Source organism: Glycine soja, chromosome 9 (assembly GCF_004193775.1).
Source record: "Glycine soja cultivar W05 chromosome 9, ASM419377v2, whole genome shotgun sequence".
Lineage (NCBI taxonomy): Eukaryota > Viridiplantae > Streptophyta > Magnoliopsida > Fabales > Fabaceae > Glycine > Glycine soja.
The window spans coordinates 38082213-38102066 of NC_041010.1; the positions used below are offsets into that span (position 1 = coordinate 38082213).

The 19854-nt window shown below is 31.1% G+C and overlaps 2 protein-coding genes across 5 annotated transcripts; one reads left to right on the plus strand and one right to left on the minus strand.

Annotated features, from left to right (window-relative positions):
- The first annotated feature begins 1616 nt into the window (after positions 1 to 1616).
- LOC114425497 (transcription repressor KAN1-like) lies at positions 1617 to 11930 on the plus strand. Of its 3 annotated transcripts, XM_028392437.1 has the most exons (6): positions 1623 to 2857; positions 3084 to 3160; positions 3750 to 3795; positions 4108 to 4252; positions 11197 to 11293; positions 11392 to 11930. In XM_028392437.1, exons 1-6 carry the CDS (start codon positions 2086 to 2088, stop codon positions 11491 to 11493), a joined length of 1239 nt encoding a protein of 412 aa, XP_028248238.1. In that variant the 5' UTR covers positions 1623 to 2085; the 3' UTR covers positions 11494 to 11930. The 3 variants fall into 3 exon arrangements, with proteins under 3 accessions (XP_028248239.1, XP_028248240.1, XP_028248238.1); XM_028392438.1 differs by lacking the exons at positions 11197 to 11293; positions 11392 to 11930 and adding an exon at positions 5430 to 5588 and having other exon boundaries at positions 1617 to 2857; XM_028392439.1 differs by lacking the exons at positions 11197 to 11293; positions 11392 to 11930 and adding an exon at positions 5397 to 5496 and having other exon boundaries at positions 1619 to 2857.
- A 4886-nt stretch (positions 11931 to 16816) lies between these two features.
- On the minus strand, positions 16817 to 19185 carry LOC114368738 (putative pentatricopeptide repeat-containing protein At1g12700, mitochondrial). 2 transcript variants are annotated; one of them, XM_028325981.1, is made up of 2 exons: positions 18815 to 19185; positions 16817 to 18732 (listed from the first exon to the last, which is right to left on the minus strand). In XM_028325981.1, the coding sequence occupies exon 2, from the start codon at positions 18682 to 18684 to the stop codon at positions 17191 to 17193; it is 1494 nt and encodes a 497-aa protein (XP_028181782.1). In that variant the 5' UTR covers positions 18685 to 18732; positions 18815 to 19185; the 3' UTR covers positions 16817 to 17190. The 2 variants fall into 2 exon arrangements, with proteins under 2 accessions (XP_028181782.1, XP_028181781.1); XM_028325980.1 differs by having other exon boundaries at positions 16817 to 19174.
- Between the last annotated feature and the right edge of the window lie 669 nt (positions 19186 to 19854).

Consider the following 19854-nt stretch of genomic DNA (forward strand, 5'->3'; position numbering starts at 1 on the left):
GAGATATTTAATATAAAAGTTAACAAAATTACATACATTGTAATTTCTAATTAGTTAATATATCTTGTAAAAAAAAATTACATTATTTTTTACTGGAAAAATTCTTCACTTTTAGTGCATCTACTATACACTTTTTTTCTTTCCAACGGATGAGATCGATAGATGAATCTATATTACTCAAAGATGTAACAAATTATTATTTTCTTAATTTTTGGTTGTTAATTTGAAACCACAAGTATTTTTTTATGTATAAAAAAACGATTTTGAGCTGACTATAATTACTATAAACATCAAAGTTTTTTTTTAAATATGTAATACAATTATATGTTCAAGACTCAAATTGAAAATCACTAATTAAGCTAAATTAATTTACACTAAGTTAATTCATTTACTTAATAATAGCTTTTCTCATAATGGATAAGCTAGAAATTAAGCCTTTTTTCTTTCTTGGGTTTAATTTTTACGTGTTCATGGTGTAAAATTTTTGTATATTAATTATCAACTAATAAAAAATCATGATATAAAAGAATGTTTTTTAAGATACATTAAAAATTAACAAAATTATCATATACAATTACAATTTCTAAGTACTTAATTAATCTTGTAGAAATTCTTTACAAGAGTACTATCTTTTTTATATACCGCCACACGTGTACTATCTACGTACTTTTTTTTCTTTCCAACAAATGAGATAGATGGCTATTTACCAGTATAAATGAGGTAACGAGTCAATTTTTTTTTTTAATTTTATATTTGAGACTACAAGTATTTTTTATGGAAGACAATTCATTCAAATAGAGTAAAATCACTTTCAAGATCAAAGTTTCAAAGTTTTCTTTTTGAGTATGTAATACAATTCAAAATTACGAGTTACATAGGCACAATTCCACAGGTTAATGCCTTAAAAAAAAACAATTCCACAGGTTAATCCACACACTAGTGGATGTTTTCTTAATCTTCTAATGTTAAATAATTATGTAGATTATCTTTTTGTTATAGGCCTAGGTATCATTCATCAGAGACATACAATCTTATTCGAATGTGGTATAGGATTTACGAGCAATAAAACACTCATTTAGATTATTTAATGTAGTTGTATATGTATGATTTAAATTTAAAACTTAGCTGAAATCATTTTATGCCATCCAGCTGCACTCGGTATAGTTGTAATTAATGATGCAGATAGAGCATACTTTTATATCCAATTTTTTAAAAACAACAAAGCCTAGCTAGGTAGCAAAGTTAACCAACTTTGATCTCATGAAGGCTATGAATTAAAATTTCATACTCATTTGATATATTTGTACGAGCTAGAAATTAAAGAGTTTTGAGGGAGGATGATGATGAGATACAAGTAGAAGTGGCAGCAGAATGATGAACAGTAGAGTCCCTCTTTTGATTACTCTCTTTAGTTTTAATATATATTTCACCCCGTCGACTTCGGAGAAAGAAAAATCAAGCACAGCAAAAACTTGTCCCAAGCACTTTGCAGTTTTTGCGTGTATTGACTACGCAGAAAAGCAAAGGTTAATTATATTGAAGAAAAAGAATGAAAGGAATTGTTGGAGTGTCACTTTCCTATATATACTCTCAACTCAAGTTAGCCAAGAAAAAAACACTCTCATCTCTCTCTTTCTTTCCCATTCCCTTTATATTTTTTTTGTTTTGTTTATATTATATGCACCTCCACACACCTCTCTTTCTCTCTCTTTCCATGGTTTTGTGAAGCTGAGAAAAAAGTACCTTCTCTTTCAAAGAAGATATATTTCATATATATCCCCACTTTGCACCTCTTCAATTAATCACCTTAACTGATTAATATTCTAGCTGATCTTCTTGTTTTTTTGTTTTATTGCTTTTGGAGTTTCTCTTTATATACATCAAATTTAAATCTATAGTGGAGGAATGAATAAAATTAAATACCCCCTCCCCTCCCTCACAAATTCTGAATTCTCCTTGTTGGTCTTTTAGGCTGAGAGTGTTTTTTTCTTTTCTTGTTTTCTTCACTTTCATGTCAGTGTTGTTATATATAGCATCCTATATACTATAGCTTGAAATCATTTCTGGGAATATAGGTAACTAAAAATGCCCCAGAATAAGATTTTCCATGACCAACAATCATCGAATCCGATTCCTGATCTTTCCCTTCACATTAGCCTCCCAAACAGTGCTCCTTCTTCAATTTGCACTGAAGGGGATTCACCCTTTGATGCTGAAGGCTTCAAATCACACAGTGATGGTTCAATCAAAGGTTGCAGTAGCCCCTATCACACAGACACACAACTTTCCTTAGCCAACCCTACAAATACTACTTCTACTCCTTCTGAGGCTGAAAGCACATGGAGGAAGAGAAACTTTGTTAGGCTTGTTGCTGAGGGTCAAATAAGACTCATTAATGGAATCCCTCTCTACAGTAACCTTTCTTCTTTGGATACTATTCCCTCAATAGAGAGAAACCAACCTACCAATAAGTTTTCCTTTTCTTCTCTATATGCATTTCCACACCCTCCTTCAGCTCCTAATTATGGCAATAATAATGGTGTTGTTGGGGGTGTAGCAGTAGAACCAATATCAAGGTTTCGTGAGATAAGGACCATGGAGAGTAGTAGTCTAAGACCTCAACAGTTTCAGTACTTTGATTACCCTCATCAGCATCAGCATCATCATCAACAGCAGCAGTTTGGGAGTAGTAATAATATTGGAGCTTCTGATTTTTCTTCAAATGGATTTGTGAGGTCAAGAATGTTTTCAAGGCAACAAAGTAATAAGAGGAACATGAGGGCTCCAAGAATGCGTTGGACTAGTTCTCTTCACAATCGCTTTGTTCATGCTGTTGAGCTACTTGGTGGCCATGAAAGTGAATCTCTCTTCCTCTTCTCTTCTCTCCCTTTTTGCATATATGTGTGTGTGAGTTCAATGGTAGTGTGTTTAATTAGAATCACGTTTGAGATGGAAAAAGTATAACTAGTAGCTTCTTAAAATTGCATCTAAGATATGTGTAACCAATTAGAGTAACTCACTATTACTTATGTAGGTTTTACTATGTTTAATTTTGCACTACTGTGATTTGTTGGATATTGTAGGGGCTACCCCTAAGTCAGTTTTGGAGCTCATGGATGTCAAAGATCTAACACTAGCTCATGTCAAGAGTCATTTGCAGGTATATATGACTCACACAGCTCTCATTTCTTATCTTTTTTTCCTTCCCAATATGTAAAACAATTTTTTAAAAAAATAATAAAATAACAAGAAATCTCTAGCTATTTCTCTTTCTGTATGTGTGTGTTTTGTTGTGCTTCTGTGCGAATAGGGTAGTCTGTAGACTTTGTCCAAGGTCTATCTAAGAGGCACAGGAACCAAGGCATGCAGTGAATGAATGAATGATGAACAGTGGAAGATGTTGTTTGATGCAAGAGGAACATGACAAGTTCTACTTTTCACGAGAGAGAGAAAGGGATAAAAAATGATAGAAAGAGAAAGTAGGAAAAGTAGCCATCATTTCTCAATAATAGAAGCAATTACTTACCTTACCAAACCATCAACCTCGTGGTTATTAAACAAACAAACCCACAAAAAGAAGCATCTGATTTGATTATTTTCTCCCCCTTTTTTATTCCCCCTTCAAAATCTTCTTCTTCAAAGACAATTCAGATTTCCCATCTATCATTGTTGTTTTTCATTTTTTTTATATATATTCATTAATTTCTCAGTATTATATTCATCTTATTTGTCTTTTTTTGTTACTGCAGATGTATCGGACTGTTAAGAACACTGACAAACCTGCAGCTTCTTCAGGTAATTCATATATAAAGTAATTGTAATCACCTTTGCCGCTTGTAATATTTCACCTAATGCAATTTATACTAATTAATTCCTTGATCTCCGCTCCAAATTGTTTAACTCAATTTATTCAATTCCTATGAAGATTCCCCTAACACCCCTTTATGACTCAGACTCTCTTAATTTATACATTAATTAATGTTTATTTTCTTTACGAGTACAAAGTAAAAAAGGAAGATTGATTATTAATTTCAAAATTTCAAGTATATATATCTACAATGGATTATGGATTATACTAATGTTTAATTATATAATGCAATATAACAGATGGGGATGAAGATTTCATGTCCTTAACAGTACCAAATGATCAAAATAACAGTTTTTTACCCAATCAGAGAGGAACTTCAAATGCATCTATAGATAATGATATGGGCTACACTTCAAGCAATCTATGGGTTAATTCTTCTTCGAGGTAACCTCTTTTCTTTCTCTGATGTGTATGAGTATGAATCTTAGGTGTCACTATATGCATGGGTGCATGGGTGGATTCACTATCTATATCTATATAAAAATACATATGTTTGAGTTTAATAATTAAAGTTTGAGAAAATCTGAAATACAATGTCCACCCTTTGCGAAACTCAAAAAGTGCTTCTTTCTGACAACTTTTGCTTTTCATTTATTTTCTCCACTTCTACTTACTTTCTTTCTTTCTCAAGATCAAAGTAGTGATTCCTCATTTGGTTGATACCTCTTTTTGATACAATGTCATTCAACTTCTTTAAATGTGTAGAAAGCAAAGTTTCCTGAAACTAGATTAAAGTTTAGTGGTTATGTGCAAATAAATATACAAGGAGAGGAGCTATTCTCCACTGTACAATTACTTCAATATATACCTTTTATGGGATTAACATTCCAATTTTAGAACAACATATTTCTATGCTTTATATTGACTTATTAAGTTTCTTACTTCCTTTGGCCACTATCATTGCATGTCTTAATGGACTTGCTTTGATCTCCATTCAATAACTAACATTATCTCACAACACTATACCGTTATCCAATCTGGCTTTATTTCAATTCCAGTTTTTTTTTCACTGTGAAGTCGTACACTTTTTGGCATTTAAGCTTTATCAAAGATTGATGCTTAATTGGTACTAGTTTCTAATTCAAAATTTTTTAGTCAACTAATACGACAAAAGAGGCTAGGATCTTAGGTGTGGCAAACTCCTACTGAGTACTAACCACCAATAGGACGTTTCTACGGAGAATTGGAATAGGTAGGGAAAAAAGATCTCTAGTGGAAGTGAAGGTACACATAACACACAGTTATATAAGAAAAAAATTTAGATTGTCATTGGGGTATGATACAAGACAATGTCCTTATATCTTCTTTTTCTGTGGCTAAAAATGGCAAAGATTTCAGACACAGAAAATCAAGCAAATTATCTTGATAATATTATGATATTTAATTATGACATTAAGATGAGTCTTCAATTTTGCATAGTAACTTTAGTTTGTATGAGATTATATATATATATATATATATATATTCCATGACCATATTGATCACTTTTAGCTTCCCTAAGTCTTGAATCATGATAATGGTGGTCCAGAATTGAGTTGGCTTCTGATCAGCTTTGACTCAGATGCTCGCGGTCCTCACGTTTGTACACTGCAAAAAAGTGCCTTCAAGTCAGAGAGACAGGCAATGAGGTTGAATTGGTGTTTCTCTTTTGCTACACAACTCGTATTTAGAAAAGAAATGCTAGTGTAATTCATTAAACTTTATGAGCCCCATTAAATAAGTTATGCCTGTTTCTTAGTAGGAATTAGGAAAAAAAAATCAATTAATAATGAGAATTTAATAAAACTCATCAAATTTATTTGACAATAAAAATATACTAGCCAAGTAAGTAATACATTATAATGCTTAATTTAATTGCTACCTATATAACTCATATATATAGAAGACAAATGTTATAGCTTATAAGTTAAGTAGTCTTTTTTTTTCATACATTCTTTTTAACATTTACTTTTTGTAATTGAGAAAAGTTTCTTAGCCACATTAAGCAGGCCTGTTTTTTATATAGTGACATACAGATAAAATTTATAAAAAATGAGTAATAAAATAATATAAACTTTTTTCATAATAAACATTGTATTAGTAAAATAATATGTTAAGAAATATGCATTGTATTAGCATTCTCATGTTCAAAGATGACATACCTCATCTTTACAATCACTCCCACCTGGGAGCAGGCTCATCATTAAATCAATTATAACAAATTCATAGGTAAATTATTGATTTAGTGTAATTAAATATAAAAAAGACTAATTTTATACGAAAGGAAGAAAAAGGAATCTTAATAATATAATTGGGTATAGATGATTAGGATTACTTTTATATTTTAATCTTAATCATTCATTTAAAATATTAAGATCCCTTATTAATGGGTTTAGTTCAGTTGATTAATTAGTGTGTATGGGTATTGTAAATTTTTCGGTAAAATTGATATTGGATAAAATGTATAAATTCAAATGTTACACATAATTAAGTTTTATATATATATATATATATATATATATATATATATATATATATATATATATAAAAGTAAAAAAAGAAAACTAAATGATGTTTTATGATATGTATTTCAAAACAATACTGTATATCAATAAAAAAAGAATTAGCTATCATATTAGACTAAGTGTACTGATTTAGATAGAACAGACATATATAATTTATCTTTAATACATTTAAAATAACTTTAATATTATATAGTATCATATATATTGGTCATACACTAACCTGAAATGCAATTCAAACCACCTGATAACTAAGCTACTAGCTAGCTAGGTTATTGAACAGCATCGAATATTATATATTTTCAACTTGTAATAATATATATTGTAATAAGATTTGAATTGAGATTCTGAGAAATCTACTTTAATATTATAGATTTAAGTACTTATTTTAGAGAATAAGACTTTTTTTTTGTTATATAAATGATAAATAAACTTAACCGTATGATTGGAACGATTGAACGAATGGAAACAGATGGAACAAAAAGTTTTCAAAAATGATCCTCCCTATGTTTGGTGACTTGTTAAAAAGGAAAGAATAACGAAAAAGCAGAGGCTCACTGATTCTTTGATCCTTCTGATTTGGATGGAAAGTGACTAAGATGTTTTTATGTAAGTAAAATACACAGTTACACTTATATATTTTATACACTTTTTTAAGGATATTTATGTCATTTTACATATATATTTTCTTTCCTTTTATTTCCTATACAATCAAATTTTCAGTATTTGTAATTGAATAATCATAAATTGAAGCGATACAATCTCACAAATGATTCAAGATCGAGATGCTCATGAGATAACTTTAGAAGGTTTCAATTGCTTCTCATGTTTTTTATTGATGAAAAATCGAGTATTTGTAAACTCAATTTAATTATGGTATGTGGGTAGTTTAAAATTGGAAAGCTAAGCCCAATGTTGTTTGCAATAATAGTTTATTTCATTAATATTAATCGATCATTGCATTTCATAATATTGATCTTTGGTGCTTATAATTGGTTATTGGTTATAAATAATTGATAAAGAATGTTAGAAACACCCCCTACATAACACGTTTCTTTAAATACACTTTCTCTAATTGATTAATTTTTTTTAAAAATAATAAAATCAGAAAAAAAATCATGGATTTACTATATCTTTTTGACTCCTTAATTTTTTATTTTTTAATCTCTGATTTTTTTAAACCGATCAAGTTACCTTGACTTGTGTATATATTGCGATTTGTACGTATTAATATTCCAACTAAAATGTAAGTTAACAAACCTAAAAAACATTTGTTATTGTGCATACTCACTTGTTTATCGATTGGAATAAATTAGCAAGTTAAAAACATGTATTTTAAGATAATATTTAGTTATAATTTAGTAATTTACTAGTGATAATGATTGAATTTGTGATTTCATCAAAAAGTAAAAGGGTTTATTTGAGGAATTTTGATTTCGTATTGATAAGATTTTGTTGACTCATTGGCAAGTGTACCAAATCGTTACAAGTAGTAAAGTTCTCGGAAGTCCGAGTGTCGAATCCACAGGGACTTTGTTTGTACTTAGATTAATGCAAACCCAATTTAAAAGCAAGAGATAAGAAATTTAAAATTTAAAATAAAAGATAAAGATAATAGATAAGATAAGATGAAAGAAATTTAAAATTTAAAATAAAAGAAAAAAGATAAAGTCAAGATAAAATAGTGTTAGGAACTGACTTGCCTTGTCTGCCTAGGATGTATGAGTTTATGATTTTTTCTTTACCAATTCAGGTGATTTTATCTCACCCACATCTATTCATTTACCTGCCCCTGATGTCTCATGATGACAAGCCTATTTTACCTATCTATCCCCCAAATGCCTTTGCAAAGACTCAATAGATAAAATGCATGAAGTTCTAATTCTAGATGTTTGCTTTGACGCATGGGCATAATGCAATCACTCTATGCCTAGCAATGATTTTATTATGATATCTTTTCTTCTTGTTCTATTAGAAGTTATCCTCTCCCGAGCGTCTAACCCCTAAAACTAATGCATGCATATCTTCTTTAAATCTTATTTAGAAGTTACCCTCTCCCGAGCATCTAACCCCTAATAGAATATAAACATGAGTATGCAAGATAAAGACAGAAAAGAAAATAGGAAAGAAAAACCTGATATTGCATTGATAAATAGTGAAGAGTACATCATACATCACATTGGCTTCTAGGCCTGCCAGGCCCTAACTAAGGGTTTAGCCACTTATGGCCATTGAGGGCTTTACAAGTAGAATAGGGGTGAAAGAAAGAAAGGGAGTAAATGAAACCCCTAGGAGAGGGGGTTCTGTCGTGGTGTTCTCTGTCCCTTGGACTGGCTCTCTATTTATAGTTGTTGAAGTGGGCTTTGGGCCTTCGTAGGCACGCTCAGCGCGACACCCCCTCGCTCAGCGCGTGTAGATCGCGCGCTTAGCGCGCATGTTGCAGGCTTAGCGCACGCTTCTGTTAGATCGCGGGCTTAGCGCGCGTGTTGCAGGCTTAGCGCACGCTTCTGTTAGATCGCGGGCTTAGCGCGCGTGTTGCAGGCTTAGCACGTGCTTCTGTTGGATCATGGGCTTAGCGCGTAACGCGCGCTCAACGTGCGTATTGGACTTGGCCTGCTTCAGATTTTCTTCTTTTCTTCAATTTTTCTAGCCTTTTTGCTTGTTACACCTCCAGTTTTTATATCTGCAGCCAAAATTCAACAAAACATCAATTCTTTAATATTTAAGCGCAAATAACTGCTAAATAATTATTTTTAAAGACAATTTTGCCTTATTTTCTATCATCAAAATACAATTATTTAGCAGTTATCAGATTTCTTAGAGAATGATATTATTAGTAAAAAAATAGTATCCATAGATATTTATTGTACCTATATTTGACATTTTCTTACAATTTAAAAGTTCATTCTAAGATTATTTAATTACAAAATATAATATCTTTGAAAATAAACAAAAAATCACTCTTTCCTCTCACAATCTATCATATCGGCTATCCATATATCACTACCTACTGTCCAATTGGTAAGACTTAATTAAACCATTCGTCGGAATGAATTATAAATACTATCTCACATATAGATATGACTTAGTGGGAGTTCTGCTAAAAAAATGTCTGAAAATTATTTTTAATATTTCTCAAAACCTTTAATTATATACGTACCTCTCAACATTTTAAAGAATATAAAATTAATCCCTCTAAGAAAAGCCTCTAAATGAGATCAATGGAAGGTTCTTCCAGGGGCTAACTCAATAGTAAACAAACTAACATTGACTCACAATTACAGATGCATATGTTCTTAAATTCCTTTTAAGAACCTATATAGATTCCCTATTATTTGGTCTTAATTTTTAGGTTGTTCGTCTTCGGTGGCCTTTTCCCGATTCTTTTTCTTACCTTTTGCCTAATTAGTTTGTGTCTGTGCAACATAATTTTTATCTTGAATTCAAATTAAAGAAATACATCTTGAATCTATCCTTGAAATAAAACTTTGTAATTTGTTATACGTGAACATCAAATGAAGTTTTAAAAGTATATATGTACTCCTTATTCCAAAAGGTCTTAACTTAATCCTTTTTCGTAGAAAAATCTGCAGATGGCTTAAATGTGAGTTAGTGTTTTGTATGATTAAAATACAAAAAAAAAAAAAAAAATACTGAAACAAAATGCAGCTTGACCTTCACAAGTATTCTTTTTAATGTATCTTATATTATTGTAATGTTGGTAAACCTAATTATAAGACCGGACTTATATTCTTTATTTTACTAGATGAAGAATAGCTACTTATAATATGTTTGTATAATATGTAACAACATTATTTAATTTCTGCATTGTCACATTATATTTATTCAAATTAGATACGATTTTCACCCTATTCCTTATTTTCTAACAAAAGGTCACCTGTACACAACCAAATAAGGTTAATTTGTAGCATAAGAATATAATAATGCATTCACTTTCTCGTCAGTCACCACTTTATTTTCTTCTTTTCTTTTTCTTCTCTGCCTGCACACATACACTTCAAAATAAGGTGTCTATGTTGATAACTACTCTATAGGAGTATCAATGATATGACATAGTATAAGTTATTTTAACATTACAATATACATTTCATTATTGTTGCATTTGATCAGGAGAGGGAAATGATACCTTAGGGTGTATTCGGTTTATGATAATATATTCCATGTTCTTATTGATAATTATATAGATGCAGTCATGATCATATATTCTTTTTATTTTATTTTTAAGAATTATTACAAAATGATGAAATAAATAAAAACAAAAAATTATGGTTTTTCCTCTGATTCATCCAAGCACAATTGTACTACGTATGCTTCACTCTTATATTATCGTTTCTCGCTACCGAATTCCCAGATCATGCTATTTAAATTTCTTTTGTCTTATCAGTGTGTTAGTTTTTCAATATAATGGTGATAAAAGGTTTGAACTTGACCTCATGTAAACTATACCTAAGTTTCTTAGATCTATTTGGATAAAAGTCATAAATATTTTTGATAGTTTTTCTACTGAAAATATAAAACCTTTTTCAATAGAGAAACTTTGAAAAACTCTCAAAAACACTTCTACCTTTATATCAAAGATGTTCTTACTTCTAATTCAATCCCAAAGACTTATCCATGAATGTGTATTTATCCTTGTACTTTTATTATTTTCCTTGGAGTAGATAGAGCTCACTATAATAATATAGGATCAAATAACCAAAACGATAATTAATTTGTATCAAATAAAGATTATGTTATAGTGTGTGTCTGTGTATCTATCACATTGAACTTTCATTCATTCAAAACGTTGTTCCTTGAAATGATTAGCGCTAGAGGAGCACGGATACAAGCTAACTCAAGAGATTTGGATGAGCTTAGTCCACAAGAAATCTTATCATCTCAGCATACTGGGAAACTTTCTGAGGTTGTGACCTAATCTTCGCTACTGCTATATATTCAAATAGCTAAGAATATAATAGCTAGCTTATGAGTTGGATGAAAATAATTGCTTTGTGCATGCAGGGTAGCAACTATATACAAACAAGAATCTTCAACAAGGATCAAAATCCAAGCTTGGAGTTCACCTTAGGGAGATCAAATTGGCACAACAGTGAACATGCCTAATTTTAATTGGTTTACATATATGATCACTTTATTACTAGCCAAATTAATAGAAAAGATTAATATGCACAGGTATATAAATTAATATATAGGTAGTGCTTTTGTCAAGACAAAGATGTCTGCACTTTTCCACAAATCTAAAAGCATCTCTGTATATTCTTTTTGGGCCAAAGCTTATTATAGGTTGTGTTAGTCATTATATAAATGTTGTAGTTAAAGTAAAAGTTGAAGAAAAGAAGGAACCAGATGTATAATAAGGCCTTTGTTCCCTCCTTTTTAATTTTTTTCTTTCTTTTTCTCTACTTTTCCCTAGAGGTTCCTACATATTTGTCCATATACATAACTTTTTTTAGGCTCATTTTGATTCTTGAGTGATCATGAGTGTGTGTGAAAGCTTGATATCTGTTATCTATCATTAGTATACTTTTGTTCCTTGATTTTATCCTTGACTTGTGCATAAGGGGATATCATCAAAGTTAAAAAGCAGTGATGGGTGTTGAAAGATTTGAAGAATATATTAGTGAGTTTTCTTACATGTGTAAAATCACATCTTTTGGCAAATCCTGATGAAAAAAGGTGTTTTGAGCTTAAAAATTTCAGATACATCGGCTATCATTGAAAAGATATCCACGTTACTTGATACTGTGATTTGCATGTTTATGTTGTGATTGTGGATTGCATTATGCCCCACTAATGAACACCTTTCAGTTGGTATGATATTCCACTGACTATATGCTTTGATATGGAAAAGTTAGTTGCAACAGCTGTAACCTTAAGTGAATCATATTAAATCAAAAGGTTGCAAATGAACTACATATATATTAGAGCATTTTGGTTGTTAGGGGTTCTGCCCCTCCATTTCATCCTCTATGAAAAAGGCTTTATATTATATATTTATATCTTTGTAATTTGTTGTATTAATTGAGATGCAGTAAGGATAAGATTGTTATTTTGTAATTTAAAGGCCTTAGATTGAGTTTTTACAAAGATAAAACTTATAATTTAATTCTTATACGTACATTGTTAATATAAATTTTCTTACGTACATTGTAAGTGTCAACTAATTAACCATTACTATAAGTATGACCTAATTATTATATACAAGCCAATAATCTAATTATATGTGAGTTTATAATCAAATGATAGTACAAAATCATTTACATTTTCAACACACAAATTTTATAACTTAAATGTGGCATTTTATGCGTTTTTCATATTTTTCAATTAAAATTAAATTATTTTTATATAAAAATTAAAATTCTATTGGGGCGATAAGTGTTAAATATAGGTATATATTGACTAAAAATATATTAAAAATAAATTACAGATATTCAATTGAAAATAAGCAATCAATTATAATTTTAATTAGGAAATAATCCCAAGTGTATATGTAAAAGATTGAATTAAAAGTTATCTATTTTAGAAGCAGGTACCTGCAAGAGTAAGATTGTGTGCATCTCCCATCTCACTTGATGATAAGCATCTCGTGCACTTGGTCTCTCTTTCATTTTGTTATATTAATTGAAAATAGCATACTCATTTATTATAGTGTTTCATTTTTAGGGATAGCATTGAAAATCGTATAACATTGGTCAACTTTGGGTTCAAGTGAGAATGACAATAAACAAGCATGCAATGTTACATCAATGATAAAAACATTAATTGGGTAGAATGTGTCTGCACTATTTTGACATGATGATGATGTGAACTCTCTTGGAGATGTGAAAGGGACTGATCGATGCTTGGCTTCACCATTGCCATAAATCCATATTAATCTAACTCACTATGTGGGGCAAATGAATCATTGAAAGATCACAAATCAGGAGACATTTCAGTAGTTCGATTGGTCCATACGTTAATTAAATGCCAATTGTCCTAGTTTCACCGGATTTTATTTCATCACGGTTATTTATAGTTATTACTTTGTTGGAATATATGTGTATTCCCTAGGCCTTTGGAGGCTGTACATTCTTCCCCCCTTCCTATTTTATTATTCTCTCTGATTTTCACTAATATTTTTTTTATGTGTATTCCAACATAAGCCAGCCTAAGCTCTTGCTTTAGGTTTGCCAGAAAAAATATTTAGTATTAATATTTATGAAAATTTTATTATTAGTTGATTTAGTGTATTAGTAACTATGTATAAAAAAGGTGGAGTAGTAACTAAGATTTTTTCTCCTTGGTAATTAGGCAGGGGCGACTCAAAGATTTGAGAGGTCTAAAATAAATTTAAGAATGATGTCTTTTATTTACTTATAAAATAGTTTATTAAAATTATCATTATTTTATTTAAAATTAATTTTTCAGGCTTTTTGTGATGCAAAATTATCGATTAAATTATTGTAATTAATTTCTTTTTCAATAGACAATAACGCCAATCCATTCAATCTTTGTTGCCACATTATTGATCTTAAGTAAATTTTTATTATTTTTAGCTTTGAAAAACTCCTTTGAGCTGAAGCAACTGATACTGGTATCGTTAACATTATTCTATAAGTTATATACACATTTGAAAAAGAATTTATTTTTTTATATAATTAAGAATGTCAATTGATTTATTATTTTCCAATCCTATAATTTCCTTTAAGATATTTAATTCTGAAAATAAATCTAATCCATCAACATCCAACAAATTATTATTTTTCAAAGATTTTTCAAGGTTTAGGCATTTCTCTTTCAAAAGTGTACAATCTAGTAACTTTAATTTTCTAACACTAAATAAAAAATAAAAAATATCTTCATATATTTTAAATTATTCAAATCTACTTTGAAGTGTGATAATTGTTTTATCTACGATGTACAAAAAGTAATCAATTTTAAATGATTCTTGAAGAGATTTAACAATTTCATCCTCAACATTTTCATCAAATTGTTTCTTTCTATGAACTAATACATCTTTCACGAAACTTAAGCTCTATATCCATTTCAAAAGCAATTTTCTTGGTAATCAATTACAGCTTAAAAATTCAAATTCAAAACTTTCTGAAAGCTGTTTAAAAATATTTTTGCTTCTAGTAATCGATTACCTGAGAGAAATACATAATTTTCAAAGATGTAAATTACTTAAAAATTTTATAAGAGATTTAAAAACTTAAGTCTTTTAAGGCACACCTTTGCAACTTTTTTAAGAGATTCTTTTAACATATAAAGGACTATTGTCAATCGTTTCTCTTGATTTCTTGATTTTGACTTGAATCAACGTTGAATAACTTCAATCTTTTGGCATCATCAAAATCTTCATATACACTTACAATAAAAAATTATCAACTCTCCACATCCAACATGGAACTAGGAAAGCATCAGCTGCAGATAGGCCACGGTGTAGTGTAGCCTAACTCCTCTGATCCAACAAAGAAAAGATATACAAACCACTCATGTAATTAAATTCAACAACAATAGAAATGTAACTTAATATATAACTGAGGCATGTCACTGCATATCCAATGTGGAATGCTAAAAACATCAGCAGCAGTGAGGCCACTGCATAACTGATCAAACAAATACAAAATTTACAAACCATTCATGTAAAGTCAAGAACAATAGAAATGTCATTTAATGTGGAAATGAGGTGTGTGACCTTTTATCTTTTCACCAAGCCTCTAGTGATCATTTCACAAAGAAGTTTCTCTGCCTTATCAGCCTCACTTTTCAAAGAGAGCACACATAATTATTTGGAATGTTATTGCATTAGGGATGCAACCATTGTCTTCCATTTTTTACCGCAAAGTGAATGTCTCATCAAGCAAACATGCGATTGAATTCAGAGAAAACATTTTCAAAGGATGGAGGCTGAGAGTGAAAGTGAGAATGGAGGGTTGAGAGTGAGGGGTTTGGAAGAAAAGAGGGAAAATTGGGAATGGAAAGAGAGGCAGAAAACCTTAACCTTGTTGGCAGTGACATTTTGTTATGTTTATGTGTTGTGGCAACTGGCAAGTTTGACCTGATAATCTCATGCAACTTTTAACATGTTGGATGTCTACACTATAAATTCGAATTGCCACTGCAATCCTCTCTGCTCTGAGGAATCAAAGTGCTACGTGATATATCTTCAATTTTATTAAGATTTAGAATATCAATATCAATATTAGAAGAAATATAGATGCTTGTATTTCTTAGCCCTGGTGTATTTTTACATTAAAAATCTAATATAAACAGACCTGAAGCAACCATGATTGTAATAGGAATCAAATGAGAAAAGTAAATAGGACTTACGTTGAAAATCACTTTTGTCCCTGAATCTAAATCAATACGATTGCAGAATCAAGTGGAAACATGGAAAAAAAGTAACTCACAACTCCAGGAGTACTAGCCCTCCGTTCCAACCAACAACACTCCAAATCCAATCTAACTCAATAGTTTTCCTCCTATTTATACCTTCTGACTTCTCCCTCTCTTTCAATTTGATTAGGATGTCTAACTAAATCACTGTTAAATTTACCTGTTAACAACTTCAACTAACCCTTGTGTGAGCATACAGAAACCCACCTTGTGCTTGCTATTTTTCCTTCTAGGCTCTAGCATAACTTTTTTAATTTGATGTCTGCAAATGAAGTTGCTCTGATTGGAAGGCTTTGTATACATTGCATCAATTCGAACATCAAGCAAGCAAGGTTGATTAGCAACAGAAAAGTAGAGTTCGTCATGGAAAGGTGCATCGAAGATTCTAAGCAACGATGTTGTACCACTCTCAACAATGTAGATAGAGATAAACCCAAGAGATAGAGAATGGAACTTAAAAGCTTTTGCAGCAGTATAAAATAATGCTAACATATAAAGTTATTGATACTTAACATATAGCAATGAAACTGACAAACAATCTTGTATGTAACATATCAGAATTGGGCTTAGGGTCAAACTCAATTGCCTAAACTTTATAGCACTACTTAGCCCCCCTCCCCGCAAAAAAACACCCACCCACCCATCATCTAACATAACACATGTTATGAAAGTATTAGCACACAAACGAAAAGGAACAAAAAATTCAGACTTTAGCAAATTGGCTTACACCCAGAGTCCATTAAAATTGCATGGTTACTAATATATGATTTTGAATTGGCCAGCCTTCTTTTCTTTGAGTTGTTGTGATTACCTAGTGCAGATATAATCCAGGAGAAATTGAAATGCCTTCATTAGGACATGTGAACAGATGCCTAGGCAATCCATGTATGAAGAAAGCATGAGAAACAATGGGTCTACTTCCATCCTTCACCAAGCTGTTTTGCCTATTCACCATATGTTCACATCCTTTGTGCTAATTTAACATCTGAAAACTGTCATGTTTGTATCATACATGACAGCATTGTCGTATGCTTATTTTTTTCATTTGGTAAAAAGAGAACAAGAAGCAATCAGAAAAAAATAAAATTCAGTTTTACTTTCTATGCTTTTAGGTAAACAAAGTCAACTATAAGAGATAAAGCATTTCAAATAATCATGTCAGTTTCATATTAGTTTCACAACTGAAACACTAACAATGAGGAGTGACTGAGTAAATCATTAAAGCAAGCATCCACAATACATTGAAAAGGAAAAGGATGGTTAAATCAAGACAGTAATCATTTGGCTATTGTTATATTTATAACATAAAAAATGAAGCTAAGTACATATCTCCTTTAATCAAAACTAAAGTGATATTGAGCCCATTGCATTGTCCATCTTCTTTTTCACGTGTAACTAGAAAGTTCTCACATAGTTTTAGTCTTACAACAAGCCTCTAGCAATCATTTGTCGAAGAAGTTTCTCTGCCTTATCATTCTCATCTTTTTTAAAGAGAGCAATGATGATAGTTTCAAAAGTAAATGCATTAGGGATGCAACCATTGTCTTCCATTTTTGACAGCATGGTCAATGCTTCCTCGAGCAGGCCCTGTTTACAATGCCCATTGATCATAACATTGTATGTGTAGACATTGAGATGATATCCTTTAGTCAAAAGATCTTGAAAAACCTCTTGTGCATCCTTAAGTCTTCCACCTTTACATAGTCCATCAAGAAGTATAGTGAATGTGAATATATTCGGTCGAATTTCCTGATCTTTCATTTTGTTGAACAATGCAATTGCCCTGTCAAGATGACCATTTTTGCATAATCCATCTATTAAAGAACTGTAGGTGATTACATCTGCGGGTTGACCTCTATCACGCATCTCATCAATAAGATCCCAAACATATGATATTCTCCCTGATTTGCATAAACCATCAATAAGAGAACTGTATGTGACTATACCGGGAACCATATTTTTCTGATGCATTTCCTTAAAGAGATTTAATGCCTCGTCCACCATTTTATTCTTACAAAATCCGTTAATGAGGATCGTGTAAGTGTGAACGTCAGGAGTCACTCCCATTAGGGACATAGCATTGAATACATGTTGTGCCTTCTTCACTTCATAAACTAAGAAGTATCCATCCATTAAAGTACTATACGTAATAACATCAGGTTTCACACATGCTTTGAGCATCACAGCTAACACACTTTTTGCTTCTTTCACCTTTCCTTCTTTACATAATGCATCAACCAGTATATTATAGGTATAAACATTTGGGTTGATAGTTTTCAATACCATTTCATTTAACAAACCAATTGCTTCTTTCAACTTACCCACAATGCAGAAACCATATATTAGAGTATTATAAGTGACAACATCAGCAGAAATTCCCTTGACAGCCATTTCAGAAAATAAACCATAAGCCTCACTTACAAGTTGATATTTGCACATGGCGTCAATAATTGTGTTGTACATTACCACATCAGGTTTAGTCAGTCGTCCATCAATCTTTCTCAGAAACTTGATGGCAGCTCTTGTGTCTCCTATTTTACATACTCCATTGATCAAAGTCGCGTAACTAACTTGGTTGAGTTGAAATCCTTGTGCTAATAGCTTGTCGTGAAAGTGCAGTGCTTTCTTGACTTGTCCCTTAAGACAGAGACCTTTGATCAGTGTATTCAAGGTTACGGTGTCGGGCGGGTAACCCCTCTTGAGAATCTTGGCCAATACAGAGAAGCCGAAAGTGATTTGACCCATATGACAGAAACAATTAATGAGAATGTTCAAAGTAATAAGGTCAGGCTGAATTCCCTTGAGTTCCAATCGGTGAGAAAGGGAAACAGCAGTGGAATAGTGCTTCATCTTGGCAAAGGAATCTAAAATCTTGTTAAATTGGATGATGGGTGGGGTATGACGCATACACAGCATGCGATTGAATTGGGAAACGGCATCGTCAACATTTTGAATGGATGGGGGCTGAGAGTGAAAGTGAGAATGTGAGGAGTTTTGAAGAAAAGAGGAAAAATTGGGAATGGAAAGAGAGACAGAAAACCTTAACCTTGTTGGCAGCGACATTTTGTTATGTTTATGTGTTGGCAGCAAGCAATAGCAATAGCAATGGATTGTGTTTATGAGATAGAAATCAAAGTTCCGTTTTCTCCGATTTCAGCTTCGGCTGTTATTCATGAAATGGAAGGCTCCTTAAATTCTAAGCTATTAGTAGGTTTATTCTAAAAAGGAATCAATAAATTTAGAAATCATAGTTCTTTCAGTGTACAACTATTGTAGTATCCCTCTACTGACTCGGGTCTCCAATTAGATTGGATAAGGATAAGTTGGATAGGGAATTTCATTTTTAATTAGAGGACGGCTGAAGAAAAACCTTGTATAAAGACTCATGGAAAGTCTATTGCTTCATATTAGTTAGATTAGTTAGATTGAATAGTTTTTAATTTAGTTAATTTGTTTTTTTAATCTTAAAAGTATATATATATATATATATATAATATAATTTCTTATATATATACTTTTAAATATTTTATAAATTTTTTTTATTCCAAAATCGAATAAAGAAAAGAAAATATTTCTTTTCACTAATCTTTAGTATAAAAAAAAAAAAGAATAGGCAAGCTATCTTCCGATTATCTTAGGGTGTGTTTGGTTTGCATTTTCATTTTCTGAAAATTGTTTTCATTGTTAATAGATTATAGGTCTAAAAACATATTTGATTTGACTTCTTGTTTTCTGTTTTCAGGGTATAAAAACATTGAAAATTATGATATGTTAACTTCTTGTTTTTTTGTATTTTTATATTTGTTTAAAATTACATTCTTTGTCATCGCATTTTCATTTTACCCAAATGAGGTTTTTGTTTTAAACTGGAAACACTGGAAACGAAGTTTTATTGTTTTCATTTTCTAATTGTTTCCTCATTTTCATTGAAAATATTTTCAAAAATCCAACCAAACACATTTTCATCATCATTTTATATTTTCAATAAAACATAAAACAGTCAAACCAAACACCCCCTTTGTTTTTTTAGAGAACGAATCGGGCATGGCAATGGGGCCCAAACCCGTGGGACCCACCCTGAACCCA

Excerpts from the sequence above, each read along its gene's own strand:
- LOC114425497 (XM_028392437.1), top strand. The coding sequence starts at position 2,086 with ATGCCCCAGAATAAGATTTTCCATGACCAACAATCATCGAATCCGATT. Across the intron at positions 3,161-3,749 it reads ATGTCAAGAGTCATTTGCAG|ATGTATCGGACTGTTAAGAA; the intron begins GTATATATGACT and ends TTGTTACTGCAG. Across the intron at positions 4,253-11,196 it reads TGGGTTAATTCTTCTTCGAG|CGCTAGAGGAGCACGGATAC; the intron begins GTAACCTCTTTT and ends TGAAATGATTAG.
- LOC114368738 (XM_028325980.1), bottom strand. The coding sequence starts at position 18,831 with ATGTCGCTGCCAACAAGGTTAAGGTTTTCTGTCTCTCTTTCCATTCCC.